This window comes from Callorhinus ursinus, unplaced genomic scaffold (assembly GCF_003265705.2).
Source record: "Callorhinus ursinus isolate GAN/ISIS: 27379988/994484 unplaced genomic scaffold, GSC_fseal_2.0 scaffold32, whole genome shotgun sequence".
Taxonomy (NCBI): Eukaryota; Metazoa; Chordata; class Mammalia; order Carnivora; family Otariidae; genus Callorhinus; species Callorhinus ursinus.
The window spans coordinates 10,855,174-10,870,235 of record NW_027397094.1 but is presented as its reverse complement, the minus strand read 5'-3'; the positions used below and the strand labels follow the sequence as shown (position 1 = coordinate 10,870,235).

Below are 15,062 nucleotides of genomic sequence, written 5' to 3'. Positions count from 1 at the left end.
AATGAGGGGAACTTTTATTTTGATTACTTAGAGTTAAATTTCAGATGATCTAGTTTCTGTCTTTTGAGTTCACGTGTATATTTTCTACACATGTTATTTGGGGAAATTCACTGTGAAATGATCGATGAGTTCAGTGAAAACCAAACCCTGCTTAGCTTAAACTGACCAGTTAATTGACATTTACATTGTGTATGTTGATGAAAAGAGGACACTTAATAGTATTCAGGAGCAAAAATAAAATTGCTTACTGATCTTGATTATCTGAAGTGAACCCAGAGCCAGGAGGAAAGTATAGGGTTGTCCCTATTTGTGCCAAAATTGGTAATACAAAGTCTTTGCACTAAAGATACACTTGAAACATAATAAATTCCAAAAGTCCTTCCTCAGTGTATTTATTAAGTCATTTTCTAAGCCAAAGTGGAATAAAAGCAGCAGATTTCATGTCTGAAGTCCTGGGTTCTAGACCCAATTCTGAAAATAATTCTTCTTGTATGGCTTTGGGCAAATAGCCTCTCTGTTTTTGTTTCCTTAAAATAAAAAGCTCTAACTGGAAATGATCTCTTTATGCCCCTTCCAGTTCTAAAGATCCCAGAGATCTAAGGCAAGTATGTCTTATTTCTGTTTTACCCTCCTTCTTGCATTCTTGATTCAGTCTTGCTTCCTGTTTAACCAGCTACAGGACCTTAGACAAATGATTTAACATCTTATTTGTTTCCTCATCTTGAAAAATGAGGTTAATAATTTATAATAAGTGGCAAAGTGCCTATATATTATCTGGCACATACTAAGCCACTATTAAGTGTTATTCTTCCTTCTGATCAAATAATTCAAATGTACATTTTAGTCTAATACTGCCCATTTTTACTGCTTCCGGCCATTTGGTTTGGGTTATAAATGTGGATTCGTATCTGTAGTTCAGAAATTTCGAAGTCTGAAACCGTATGTCTTACAACAAGCTGGTATGCTTGTGATCTGCTTTATCTTCTGTCATTTTAGCCCCCGCCACAGATTTCACGCCCGCATCACACCCCCACAATCCTGTGCCTGCCAATTCCTTTGCTGGACTTGCACGCTTGTCACACACCCCTCTGCTCCGGAGCAGGGAGGCTCATCAACGGAGAAAGTTAAAGTTTGCTGAAGCCATCTGTCTTTTGTTGGAGGAAGCAGTTTAACCATACGTTGTAGCTACTGTTTTAACAGATTTACAAATGGCTAGGGTGGGTCTGGCTCAGTCCCAAGAAACCAATTGGACTCATGTGTACTAAATTTAAGATCCACTGCTAGGAAGAAAACTTCCCTTAGATATCATCAGGCTTTGTTATTTGCAGGGGGTCAGTTAAGGTGACTAGAATGGAAGATGGAGAACGCAAAGCACAGGAAGGTAGGACCAAAATTTTACTTATGCTGAGGTATGTGCCTGAATTTGTGGAAATCTGTTTTCTTGTGTTGGAGTATTTGTGTGTTCAGCTTATTTTGAACTAATAAAGAATTGAACCTCAGTTATCCTGTTTTGCTCTGGGCAATTATTAAGAGTGATGTCATTTATCAACCCATCTTGTTTAATTCATGGCAAACATTCAGTAAGTCTTGGTAGCATTTATCATTTCCTGACATTATATTTTATATATGTATATATAACTATGTTTATTTACTTATGCCCACCCAAAGGTGAGCTCCAGAAAGGGACTCTTCCATTCTGTTCACAGCTGTATCTTCAGCCAGGAACAGTGCTTGGCACACGGTAGGTGTTCATTAAATACTTAGTGAATGGCAGGACCTGATACTATATGGAGACAATGTTGAAAAGTAACTTATAGCAGGGGTTGGCATACCAAGCCCTGCAGCAGATCCAGCTTGCCACCTGTTTTTGTAAATAAAGTTGTATTGGAATATAGTCACACTCATTCGTTTAATTATATGGCCCCTTTTGCACTGCATCTCAGGTTTGAGTAGTTTTGCCAGACTGTGTGGCCCACGAAACCTAAAATCTCTCCTCTCTGGTTATGTATGGCCCTGACTTAAAGCATGGGCCTTAGGATCTGGCAGGCCTGGGTTTCTTCTCTGGCCACTTTGTTGTGAGCAAGCGATTTAAGCTAAAAGGTTGGTTGCCTTGTCAGGAAAGTGATAATGATTCCTATCTCAACCCTCAATGGTTGTTAACGTTCAGTGAGAGGAGCATCAGATAAAAACACTCAGGGACCATTAGCCACTACTAGGGAGCCTTGTGTGACGGGCATGTCATCCATTGTCTGCACCTTTCTTTGCTAGGCACTTTGCCAAGTACTGGCCAAATGCAAGTGCCTGAGGCCTGGCCCTTCTGTCACGTGACTGAAAAGCACCTGTAGTTTCCCTCCACTCTCTTCCCTGATGTCATGGCCATCCAGTTGCTCCTGCTGTGCATACGCTAATTTAAAAACATGCAATTTTTAGAAATACTGGTTGTCTTTTTATCACAGAAGTTTTAGGAAAACTGCATCTTCAGGGGCGCCTGGGTGGTTCAGTCGGTTAAGCACCTGGCTCTTGATTTCGCTTCAGGTCATGATCTCAGGGTCTTGAGATGGAGCCTTTCGTCCGGCTCCTTGCTGGGCATAGAGCCTGCTTACGATTCTCTCTCTCCCTCCACCTCTCCCCACCTCCCACAGCTAGCACTCTCTCTCTTTCTCCTCCCCTCTACAAGCAAAACAAAACATAAAACTGCATCTTCAGAAGTCACAGTATGATTTAACTTTTATTAAGTTCTTCATCTAAATTAAAGAGAGGAAAAAAACCATATGCCAGTTTCTACGTATGGATATACTTTCATGAATACATTCCTTGAAAGGGGCCTAAAACAGGAAAAGCAGTAAAAATACCATGTGTAAGTGTGTATCTGCTGTAAACAATGAAAAATTACATCTGTTTGTTTATCAAGAAGTAATAAATTCTGGTTGCATATTTGGAAAACACAAAGGAGTATAATGAAAATGGCTAAAAACTGTAGAGGTTCCCTTTACCCAGAGAGAAATTTGACTTCAGTGTATTTTTCTTCCATTTAAAGCATGGAGATGTAAAAATAATTTTCTCCAGCCAGCTTTTTAACTTAATATTATAAATGTTGTTCCACAATATAAAAACATTTTAAACTTAACTTTTGATTTTTCTAACCAACTTTATATTTTGAGAAATAACCTTTCAGAAAAGTGCAAGAATAGTGCAGTGAACACCTGTTTACCCTTAGCTGGAATCACCACTTGTTTTTATTTTGTTATATTGGTTTTCTCTCTCCCTGCAATTACATTCTGATGAGTCCTAAACATGATTCTGAATGCCCACACATACTCATTTTTTGTGCATATATCATAATTGTCCATTTCTTTTGTGGATATTTAGTTACTTTTACCTCCCCCCCCAATTTTTAAATTTTGTTCACTGAGCATCCATGTTGTGAGCACTATCCACGGAGGATCTCATTTTTAAAACTGTAATCGTGTGGGGTAGATGTTACAGAAGAAAGGATTAAAGCTTCGAGAATTTAAGGACTTTGTCAAAAGTCAAATAGCGGAGACTTGGTGGAAGGAGATTTTCATGCGGGTGTCTTAGACGCAAAGCTCTGTGTTCTTAGTCATTTCGTAGGACCTACGCCCATCTGCTCCTCTGACAACCTGCCTGAATTTCATTGCTCTCCCCTTGCTCTGCTCTTAGCACCCCATCTCCGGAGATGGCTCAGGAGGTAGAACTTCTTTGCCTGTCTTCCCACCTCAGTAGACTCTGAGAACCTCTGGGCTGATGTCTGTGTGTTAGTCAACTATTATTCCCAGTTTCCGGCCATGGCAGCAGCTCCTAAGTATTTTTTGCATAAGGAAGTGGTGAAAGTGTCTTGATGCCTATTACTAAATTTCGCTTCATAATTCCTGTACTAATTACTAAATTTCGTTTCATAATTCCTGTACTAATTCAGTTTATTGGCAAGATCTCTGGTACTGAACGCACCGCATACCCAGCAGCATAGAGAGCTTGAGCTTCAAGAGGCTGAACTTGTTTGACTTTTTTTTTTTTATACCCACACTACTCTTACACGTTTCTGTATGAGAAAGATGTAGGTATACTCCGGTTCTCCGATTTATTCAATGAATACTTTATTTTTTACAAAGGCTATCACTTGTTTTCATAGTAAAATATATATTCAGTGAAGACAATTTGTGAAACTGAGAAGCAGAAAAAGAAAGAGCAATGAGTTTTAAAAAATCCCACCATTCTGTAACTTTTATTTTGCGTTCTGTAACCTTTTTTTTTTTTACATTCTGTCACTTTTTTAATTAAAAAAATTTCTAATGCTTTCCTAGGTTTAGAAATAAATCATATGCTGTATCTTTCATAAAATATTTATTATGAATATTTTTTCTATATATTAATGAACCTTTGAAAACCAGATTCAAAGACTAAATATTACATCTCAAGGGAAAAAACATACATCTATCGTGCAATCAGTATTCTCTGATCATAAATGCAGCCATAGCAAACACTTTGGGACATGAATCTCTGTGGGCAACCCAAGTTACTTGTTTTCTTTTTTTTTTTTTTAAATGAAAATATCTCAACCTACAGAAAAGTTCAGATATTAGTATAACAAACACCCAAAGATCTATGCAGGGATTTCTAGCTTCACTTATAGGGTAGGGATTCCTTCTACATGTAAAGTGACTAGCAAGAAATAAGTCTTTACAATCTGAGATGTTTCTCTCTTGGTATCCCCTAGTTTATGTCAAATGGGTGTTCGATTTGCCGATTTGTGCAGATGTGGCTCAAGCTGTCTCAGGTCTATTGTATTTATTCAGTCCTTTCCTTTAATTCCTTTGGGGACACTTATTTTAAACAATTTCCCTTGACTGATGCTTCAAGACCTGTCACAGCTGCAGACACAGCTGTGGGTTTTAGTTTTAAGTAGAAACTCATCATCCACACTTCCTTGCACACAGCTGGGTGTGTTCTTGCTTCCTGGTCGGTAACACTATTCTACAACCATTTATTTGCATATATATCGTGATGAATACAAACTGAGTGAGATCGTTATGAATTATAGGATGCAGTTTTTACTGTCTCATGCTATTTTGAGGGTTATATATTGCTTTTATTGTCACTAATTTCAACAAGGGAAGAAGTATAAATCATAATGGTAGACAATTGCTAGTTTTTTCTTAGGATCCACTGCTTTTTTGATCCGTAAATTAGATCCTGTGCTCTGTAGTCTGTTTTCCAATACTGACCTTGTTTATTGTACTGACTACTTGAATTTCTGTGTGAAATATTCTAGAAGGAAATGAAGAGTACATAAACATCCCTCCACATACCCTCCACACCGAAAAATTTCATCTCAGCCCCTTGCTAAAGACAATTGATTCCAAAGAATTCAAAGAAACAATGAACATAATTAATGTACTTTCCCCTTTTTATTCAGTAGTGGAAAGATTTACTAAACCTGCCACACATTAGATTAGCTGATGAAGTATTTTGATATTTGCCCCTATTGCATATAGCTATTGCTTTTGATTTAGTTTCTTGTTTATTTTTAACTTATACTTTGATTTCATATCTTAATTATTTAGGTCAGACGTGAATTGCCTTACTTAATCTATAATGGCAGTGACATCAAAGGGAAAGGGACAGATGGGAGGAGTTTCAGTGGGATTTTTAGCAACTACTTGTGAATATTTATTTATTTATATATGTTTTTTACGTGTTTTCTACACTTAGTTCTAGTGTACCCCAGATAAAGGCACAATTTTCCTCAAAACTCAAAAGCAGCTATAAGTGAATGAAAACTTAAAAATGTTGCCTTTAATCTTTTTTCCTTGAGTTATATGTGAAGAAATCTGTGGCTCAGGCTGTGCTCAGTACTTTGCATGTTTCAAATGCTTGTTCTAGATTGAAGAGCAACCCACTTTGGCATTTACATCTTTCTTACCTTCCCTCTATGAGGGAGTCCCATGCGTTCCTGAGCTAAGAGGCTGTGGGTGGGGGAGGTCCCTCTATTATTGACCACCCTGAGATCCCTGGAGGACTGGGGGCTACTGGGTACTTACCTCTTTTCACAGAAGTCCAGGGTGAAAGAAGGGTCTTATCTAGGGGCCGCATTTAGTAAATTATGATCAAACCCTGGTCTTCTGACCCTTACATTTAATACTTAGCATCAGTGGTCTCTTTTCTCCGAATATTGTTTGACCTTGTGCCACCGTCTCTCCCAAAGACAAGAGTAATGGAGCAGTGCTTTTGGAAATTCCATGCAAACAGGCTGTCGTACGAATGATACTGAAAATTTTATTTATTTATTTTTTCTTCCCAGGATTCATTCCTGTCTGTAGCCTTGGAGTGGCTCAAGTGGGCAGGATGAACTTTGGAAAGGATGTCAGCACCTTGAAATATTTCACCATTTGTGGCTTACAAGAGGGCTATGAGCCATTTGCTGTTAACACCAACAGGGATATTACCATGTGGCTAAGCAAGAGGCTTCCTCAGTTTCTCCAGGTCCCATCAAATCATGAGCATATCGAGGTTTGCTTTTTCTTTAAAATTCAGACCATTGCCAAAAACGAGGATGAATGTCTTTAATGCATGGGAATTCCCCCTTGGACAATTATTGCCACTTACTTAAAAAGGTGGCCCTAAAGTGCTACATAGTAGTGGAAGCTGAGCACAGCATTAGATTCTGATGCTAAGTACTTTATGAGTACCTGATTAGACTGATTAACAATAATCAATTCTCTTTTTATATAGTCAACACCAGGCTCAGTAGGAATAAATATAATTGTAACATGGATTTCCCAAACTGTCCTTGGAATCAGAAGCAGAGCTATGAGTCTGTAACACAGGACTCCCTGCGTTTAATCTTGTCATTTGCTAAATTATGCCACGCGCGGGCCGTGTTCGGGGTTTGAAAGATGTGACGTCTGTTAGCGATCTTTAGAATCAGGAGGTCGACAGTGTTGATTCACATTTGAACTCTCGCTTCTTCATTTGCTAGGTGACCAGAATAGACGGCACCATAGACAGTTCTCCGTGTTTGAAGGTGACTCAGAAATCCTTCGGTTCTCAGAAGAGCAGCACCGATATCATGTTCTATCGTCTGAGCATGCCTATCGAGTGCGCAGAAGTCTTCTCCAAGACGGTGGCAGGAGGACTCCCAGGCGCCGGCCTCTTTGGGCCCAAGAATGATCTTGAGGACTATGATGCAGATTCTGACTTTGAGGTTCTAATGAAGACTGCTCATGGCCATCTGGTGCCAGATCGAGTTGACAAAGACAAGGAAGCCACAAAACCAGAATTTAATAACCACAAAGATTATGCTCAGGAAAAGCCCTCTCGTCTGAAACAAAGGTCATTGATCCATGCAACATGATTTTAAATGTGTAGTTATTATGCGGGGAGGGGTATACAGGAAAGAGCAAGGGATTTCCCAGTGTCAACTTCCTCCTCCTCCTCCTCTGCGTATAAAGGATTCAACAGGGGACAAGAAAAACAACCTGTTTGCCATCTCGTTTGTTACCACAGACATAATCTATCCCAAGAGTTACTTATTTAAGGCACTTCTTTATTGTGGTAAGAAACGCCTAACAAAATTTGCCATTTTAGCCGTTTTTTTAAGCGTGCAGTTGAGTAGTGTCAAGTAGATTCACATTGTTGTGAGACAGGTCTCCAGAACTTTTTCATCTTGAAAAATTGAAACTCTGTACCCATTAAACTACTCTCCTTTCCATCTCCCCACCAGCCTGTGGTCATCAGTGTTCTACTTTTTATTTCTACGAATCTGACCACTTTATGAAGCGGAATCATACTGTGTTTTTTTTTTTTTTTTCTGTGTGCGATTGACTTAACTCACTTAGCGTAACGTCCTCAAAGTTCATCCACGTTGCTGCATGTGTCAGAACTTCCTTCCTTTATAAGGCTGAATATTATCCCATTGAGTACAGACACATTTTGTTTATCCATCCATCCATCGATGGACTTTGGATTGATTCTGCCTCTTGGCTATTGCAAATAGTGGTGATAAGAACATGCATGTATGAATCTATTTTCAAGGCCCTACTTCAAATTATTCTGGATATACACCCAGAAGTGGAATTGCTGCTAGTTCTCTTTTTAAGTTTTTGAGGAACTTTCATACTATTTTCCATAGCAGTTGCACCATTTTATATTCCCACCAACAGTGCACAAGGGTTCCAGTTTCTGCACATTCTTAGCAACCCCTGTTACTTTCCGATTTTTTGATAATGGCCATCCTAATGGCTGTGAAGTGACATCTCTGCTGTGGTTTTGATTTGCGTTTCCCTGATGATTAATCATGTTGAGTATCTTTTCATACGCTTATAGGCCATTTGTGGATCATCTTTGGAGAAATGTCTTTTCAGGTTCTTTGCCCCCCTTTTTTTATTGGGTTATTTGCTTCTTTGTTGTTGAGTTATAGGAGTTCTTTATATATTCTGGATATTAACCCCTTATCAGATATATAATTTACAAGTATTTTCTCCTAAGAGTTAGTTTTTTTTAAATTTTTTATTGTTATGTGAATCACCATACATCACATCATTAGTTTTTGATGTAGTGTTCCGTGATTCATTGTTTGCATGTAACACCCAGTGCTCCATGCAGAACGTGCCCTCCTAAGAGTTAGTTTTTAAGATGTTTATATTTTTGTTCTTGGTTGAAACTTAGAGAGTATTCTAGAGGATTCTCTCCAAGTAGTATTTTTTTATCGACAAGAAGGCAAGTTATTTTAGCATCCTTTTTTGCACTAAATCCTTATTTCTCAACCTCGGCATGATCAGTGCTCTGGGTCAGATAATTATTTGTTATGAGCGTCTGCCCTGTTAAGGATATTTAGTAGCATCCCTGGCCTCCACCCATTTAGATGTCAGGGGCCCACACCCCCGGCTGCATCAACCAGAAATTTCTCCAGATAGTACCAGATGTCCTCTGGGGAGCAAAATCACCCTTGTTTCGAACCACTCTACTAACATGATTATATGCTCATGTTCCAGTGAGGCAGAACATTTTAATGTTGCTTATTCTTAGTGCTGTAATATATTTCAGATTTTTGCTTAGAAGAACAAAGCCAGATTACAGCACGAGCCATTCTGCAAGACTCACTGAAGATGTCCTTGCAGATGATCGGGATGATTACGATTATTTGATGCAAACATCCACGGTATGAGGTTGCAGCTTTTGTCACTTACTCCTCTTTGTCACTTATTATGTGTTGCATTTCAAAGAGTTCATTTTCATTCATCCTATTTAGTCAGTTTATTTTAAAATAATTATTTGCTTATATTTTGGGGGCCAAACTTTTGAAAAGCATAGGTATATTCTGACGTATATTATGTACCAAGAGAACTATTTTAGGCAAAATATCCTGATGGTGTGCTTAATCCTGATTTTGCTATCCCGTTTCTTGGAAAAATTTTGATTTCCATTTAATTTTTCCAAGTGCATATGATTTCCTTCATCTTAGTGATATGTCTAAAGGAAGGTGATTTAAAATACTGTGTTGGAGGTCACGTTTTGCCATCCACCACTTACCGTTTTTAAAGCAACTTTTCCTAAAATGCCAAATGGGAAAAAATATATAGTTCTGCCCCTCATAGAGTGCCCCCATGTTTGAGCTAGATTTTCACTTATTACTTGTGAACTATTTCAAAGTGATTTTAAGGTGTCAAAATATTATGTTATTGGTGGAAAAGGTGAAGCATATTCAAAGAGGTGGGTGACAGGTATAAAAACTCAGCATTGATAAGTATGCTTCTGTAAACTTAAAGACTATGAAACTTACCTGCCTAAATGGATTATTTTTCTACATAAGTGTACTATATATATGTACACACACATTTGTATGTATGTTATGGATGTACATAAAACTTACATACTTACGAGTATAATAAAGCCTCACATCACTTAGAATGTTTGCTCTGATAAAATCTTTTCTCTTTTTCCCATTATTTGTGATTTAATTTCCCTTCGCTCTGTTTTCAGACCTACCTCACAGTGTCAGTTCTTTGTACCTGTAACATTTGAATTAGGCCAAATGATTTTAAACCAAGAAATACAGTCTTAGGCAGTTCAAAGACATTGCCTATCAAAGTTTTGTTTCTTCTTACTTTGCCAACACTTGGTTTTACTGTCTTGACAGTACTATTACTCAGTGAGAATCTTTCCTGGCCAAGAACCTACTAATGTCTGGGTAGGCTGGATTACGTCAGATTTCCATCAATATGATACAGGCTTTGACTTGGACAGAGTCCGTACAGTAACCGTTACTCTAGGAGACGAAAAGGGAAAAGTGCATGAAAGGTCGGTTTTTCTCAATTTTCTTTTTACATGAATGATATCTGACGAAAATGTTGATAAACTTAGGTGTTTTGTTTCCCCCCCACCTTGGGTTTCATGTCCAGGATAATATTGTATTTATAGGAACAATATCATCAAACCATTCATGTCGGTTCCTTTTTGTTACTCCTACAAACCAGTAAGGAATCTGAATATATTAAAAGTGAAAAACATTATAAAAGTAAGAGCAGTGCATCTTTTTTTGGGTAAAAATCGTATATTCCTTCAGGTGACACTGTGTGTGACTAACAGTTTGGGTTACCCGTCCTTAGCCTTTGTTTTTGGGATTAGGAATGGGTGAATGTGAGATCTCTGTGGTCTGAAATGTGTCTTGGGAACTGTTTATGTGGTGGGGAGAAAAAAGTGAAGAGAATATGGGCTAGTAGTTGAGACCAGGTGGATGCATTTGAACTCAGACTGAGGAGCAGTGGGTTCTTTCCTCAGCTTTGCCATTGACTCGCTGTGTGGCTTTGGGTAAGTCACTTACACTTTCTGTGCCATCCTTTTTCATTTGTAAGACAAAACCAAACTCAAACCAAACCTTCAAAAAAGTGAAGAAGGCTATCTTCCTTGCAGAATAAGACAAGAGAAGATCTGACCATTTGCATCTACCTTTTGTGCCCATGCATCCTCTCTGATCTGCTGTGACAGGTCTCATAGAAAAAGTCCTCTCTAACCTTGCTTCTCTTCTCTACCTGCACCGTCATTTGTGGTGACTGGAAGCTCACTCCCCTGCCTTCAGGTTGTAACCCTGGAGCCCTGGAGACAGTGGGCCGAGCCAAAATCTCCAGTCAAGAGTGCTTTATACATCAGTATGGGGGTCCCAAACCACCTGTCTCTGGGAATATTCTTGCAGGACACAGTTGATTTTTCAGAGATGGCAATAGTATAAGGAAATAACCCAACAGTGGGGATGGGATACCCGAGAGATGACTTTAGCATAAGAAATAAGAGGGTAGGGAAGGGTTGTCGAATCTCACGTAAGTAGGGCGAAGAAACAGAGCCAACTTGATGATTCCGAAACTGACTTTATCTCAGTCTTCTTTTTCTTTTCCTGCCTTTGACTTTTTTTTTTTTTTTTTGATCGTTTCATGAACACATGCACTCTGTTGTGGCAGAGAAAGGGAAGGAGGCAAAGCTCAAATCACGTTTATTACCATCTCTGGTAAAGGTTGCGGTGAGGGTGAAACAAGGGTTTGTTGTTAATGTCACTTATTTTAATGCATATTCTAGCTGATTCTTTCTCTCATAACAGATCACCGGAAATTGTCCACAAAGGGACATAATTTAGGCAAATTTTAAATATACTGAATCACTGATGGCTCATGTAGAATTTGCCTCAGGATTTTGATAGTGTTTGGAAATGAATGCTTCTCATCCATGAACAAGTGGTTTAAAAAGAAAAAAAAAAACCCTATGAGAATGAAAATTGCAAATTTGGATGATTATTAAATAGTTAAACTTTTTTGAACCTCAGAAAAAGGTCCAGTTTGGTTTGAGTTTTTGGAGGGAAGGTGCAGGTCAGTTTTTACTTGGTTCCAACTTGTTGACCTGTCTCCGTTAGGTGCGAAATTCAGAGACGTGTAAGACCTGATTCAGAATGTCCACGAAGTCAATGGAGTTTTGCTCAGAATCACAGAATCAGGCCCATTGTGCACCTCTCCCATTACAGCATGAGCTTGTTGCTTGCGCAGCATAATTTAGGTTTAGTTTGCAAGATATACATGCTTTCTCTCATGTCTGTGGTCGTACGAAGATGAAAATGTGTTTCTTTGTTTTTTTTTGTTTGTTTCTTTTTTGTTTTTTTTTTTTGAAATTCAGCATCAAACGCAGCAACTGCTATATGGTGTGTGCGGGTGAGAGCATGAGCCCCGGGCAAGGACGCAACAACAATGGCCTGGAGATCGGGTGTGTGGTGGACGCCGCCAGTGGGCTGCTCACGTTCACTGCCAACGGCAAGGAGCTGGGCACGTACTACCAGGTCTGTGGGCAGAGATGGTGGCGTGCTTCCAGAAAGAAAGCCTTTTCTCCCCATGAGAGGAAAAACACACTTTAGACCAAAAAGTACATCGGAAATTAGAAGAAAATTTATTTATGGGGCGCCTGGGCGGCTCAGTCGGTTAAGCCTCAACTCTTTTTGGCTCAGGTCATGATCTCAAGGTCATGGAGTTGAGCCCTGGGTCAGGCTCCCTGCTCAGCAGGGAGTCTGCTTAGGATTCTCTCTCTCCCTCTGCCCCTCCCGCTTGCATGGGATCCCTCTCTCTCAAATAAATTAAAATCTTAAAAAAAAAAAAAAGAAATTAGAATAAAATGAAAACAGAGATGAGTTTATTTCTGCCCTTTTCATCTCTGTTTGAATAATAACAGTGCCTTTCAGAGGAAACAGTGCATTCCTCTGGAAATGTTCATATGATAATGCCGTTAAATAATCCAAATCATTATTGAAAGGGGGTATCTGTCTGAGAGAATGCAAGTGTCCAGTCCCCTTCTGTAAAGTGTCCCTTAGTTGTTATAAAGAAAATATTTTTTCTTTGTGTTCTTTGTTGCCTGATCTTACCAAATTTATTTGTTTGTTTAAGGTGGAGCCAAGTACAAAATTATTTCCTGCAGTGTTTGCACAAGCTACAAGTCCCAATGTTTTCCAGTTTGAGTTGGGAAGAATAAAGGTGAGAAAGACTCATTGCTGATATTATATTTGGGGTCTTTCTATTAGGGAATAGCACTTATTTCTTTAAATGAATTCAGTATTTTTTTTTTAGTACTGATATCAGTTACATAAATGATCCTTTAAAAGAAAGGTAAGCCATGCTTGAAAGTTCTGTCATCTCCTTCAGGTCACTGGGGCAACAAAATTAATTAGAAAGGGTTTCTGCAACAATTTAAAGTATTTACTAATTCATTAAAATAGTTAAGAACAAAAAAGGGCTTCTCTGTGGTCATCATAAATATATTATTCAAGAAAACTAGGCTTATATGGAACGAAAATGCCAAATAACATACCATTCGATCATCATTGAACTCACAGGTGAGCTAGTAAATGGGCTTAAAGACACAAAACTGCTACATACTGGTAAGTGCTAGAAGAGTGCAGGTGTACACTACTGTGGGACCAAGTGGAAGAACAAAGAAGTTGGAGGTTGGACCGGGTGGACCAGGTAAAGCTAAAGGAAGAGGGGACATGTAGGTTGATTCTTTTTTTTTTCTCTTTAATTTTTTTATTGTTATGTTAATTACCATACATTACATCATTAGTTTTTGATGCAGTGTTCCATGATTCATTGTGCACAACGCCCAGTGCTCCATGCAGAATGCGCCCTCCCCAATACCCATCACCAGGCCAACCCATTCCCCCCCTCCCAGAACCCTCAGTTTGTTTCTCAGAGTCCATCATCTCTCCTGGTTCGTCTCCCCCTCTGATTTCCCCCCCTTCATTCTTCCCCTCCTGCTATCTTTTCTTTTTTCTTAACATATGTTGCATTATTTGTTTCACAGGTACAGATCCGTGATTCAACAGTATTGCACAATTCACAGCGCTCACCATAGCACATACCCTCCCCAATGTCTATCACCCAGCCACCCCCTCCCTCCCGCCCCCCACCACTCCAGCAACCCTCAGTTTGTTTCCTGAGATTAAGAATTCCTCATATCAGTGAGGTCATATGATACATGTCTTTCTCTGATTGACTTATTTCACTCAGCATAACACCCTCCGGTTCCATCCACGTCATTGCAAATGGCAAGATCTCATTCCTTTTGATGGCTGCATAGTAGTCCATTGTGTATATATACCACCTCTTCTTTATCCATTCATCTGTCGATGGACATCTTGGCTCTTTCCACAGTTTCGCTATTGTGGACATTGCTGCTATAAACATTGTGGTGCACGTACCCCTTCGGATCCCTGCATTTGTATCTTTGGGGTAAATACCCAGTAGTGCAATTGCTGGATCCTATGGTAGCTCTATTTTCAACTTTTTGAGGAACCTCCATACTGTTTTCCAGAGTGGTTGCACCAGCTTGCATTCCCACCAACAGTGTAGGACAGTTCTCCTTTCCCCGCATCCCTGCCAACATCTGTCGTTTCCTGACTTGTTAATTTTAGCCATTCTGACTGGTGTGAGGTGGTATCTCATTGAGGTTTTGATTTGGATTTCCCTGATGCCGAGCAATGTGGAGCACTTTTTCATGTGTCTGTTGGCCATTTGGATGTCTTCTTTGGAAAAAAGTACAGACATTTTGGGTCTTCTGCCCATTTCTTGATTGGATTATTTGTTCTTTGGGTGTTGAGTTTGATAAGTTCTTTATAGATTTTGGATACTAGCCCTTTATCTGATAGGTCATTTGCAAATATTTTCTCCCATTCTGTTGCTTGTCTTTTGGTTTTGTGGCCTGTTTCTGTTGGCTGTGCAAAAGCTTTTTATCTTGATGAAATCCCAGTAGTTCATTTTTGCCCTTGCTTCCCTTGCCTTTGGCGATGTTTCTAGGAAGAAGTTGCTGCGGCTGAGGTCGAAGAGGTTGCTACCTGTGTTTCCCTTTAGGATTTTGATAGACTCCTGTCTCATGTTTAGGTCTTTCAACCATTTGGAGTCTATTTTTGTGTGTGGTGTAAGGAAATGGTCCCGTTTCATTCTTCTGCATGTGGCTGTCCAATTTTCCCAACACCATTTGTTGAAGAGACTGTCTTTTTTCCATTGGACATTCTTTCCTGC

The 15,062-nt window shown here is 39.2% G+C and overlaps 1 protein-coding gene across 1 annotated transcript in view; it reads left to right on the top strand.

The window, feature by feature from the left end:
* RYR2 (ryanodine receptor 2) overlaps positions 1 to 15,062 on the top strand; it is a 728,853-nt gene that overhangs the window by 490,535 nt on the left and 223,256 nt on the right. The window contains exons 30-35 of the mRNA XM_073878937.1: positions 6,320 to 6,528; positions 6,998 to 7,350; positions 9,064 to 9,178; positions 10,157 to 10,317; positions 12,175 to 12,334; positions 12,933 to 13,019. Coding sequence (XP_073735038.1) covers positions 6,320 to 6,528; positions 6,998 to 7,350; positions 9,064 to 9,178; positions 10,157 to 10,317; positions 12,175 to 12,334; positions 12,933 to 13,019 — 1,085 coding nt within the window. The remainder of the gene's footprint in view (positions 1 to 6,319; positions 6,529 to 6,997; positions 7,351 to 9,063; positions 9,179 to 10,156; positions 10,318 to 12,174; positions 12,335 to 12,932; positions 13,020 to 15,062) is intronic.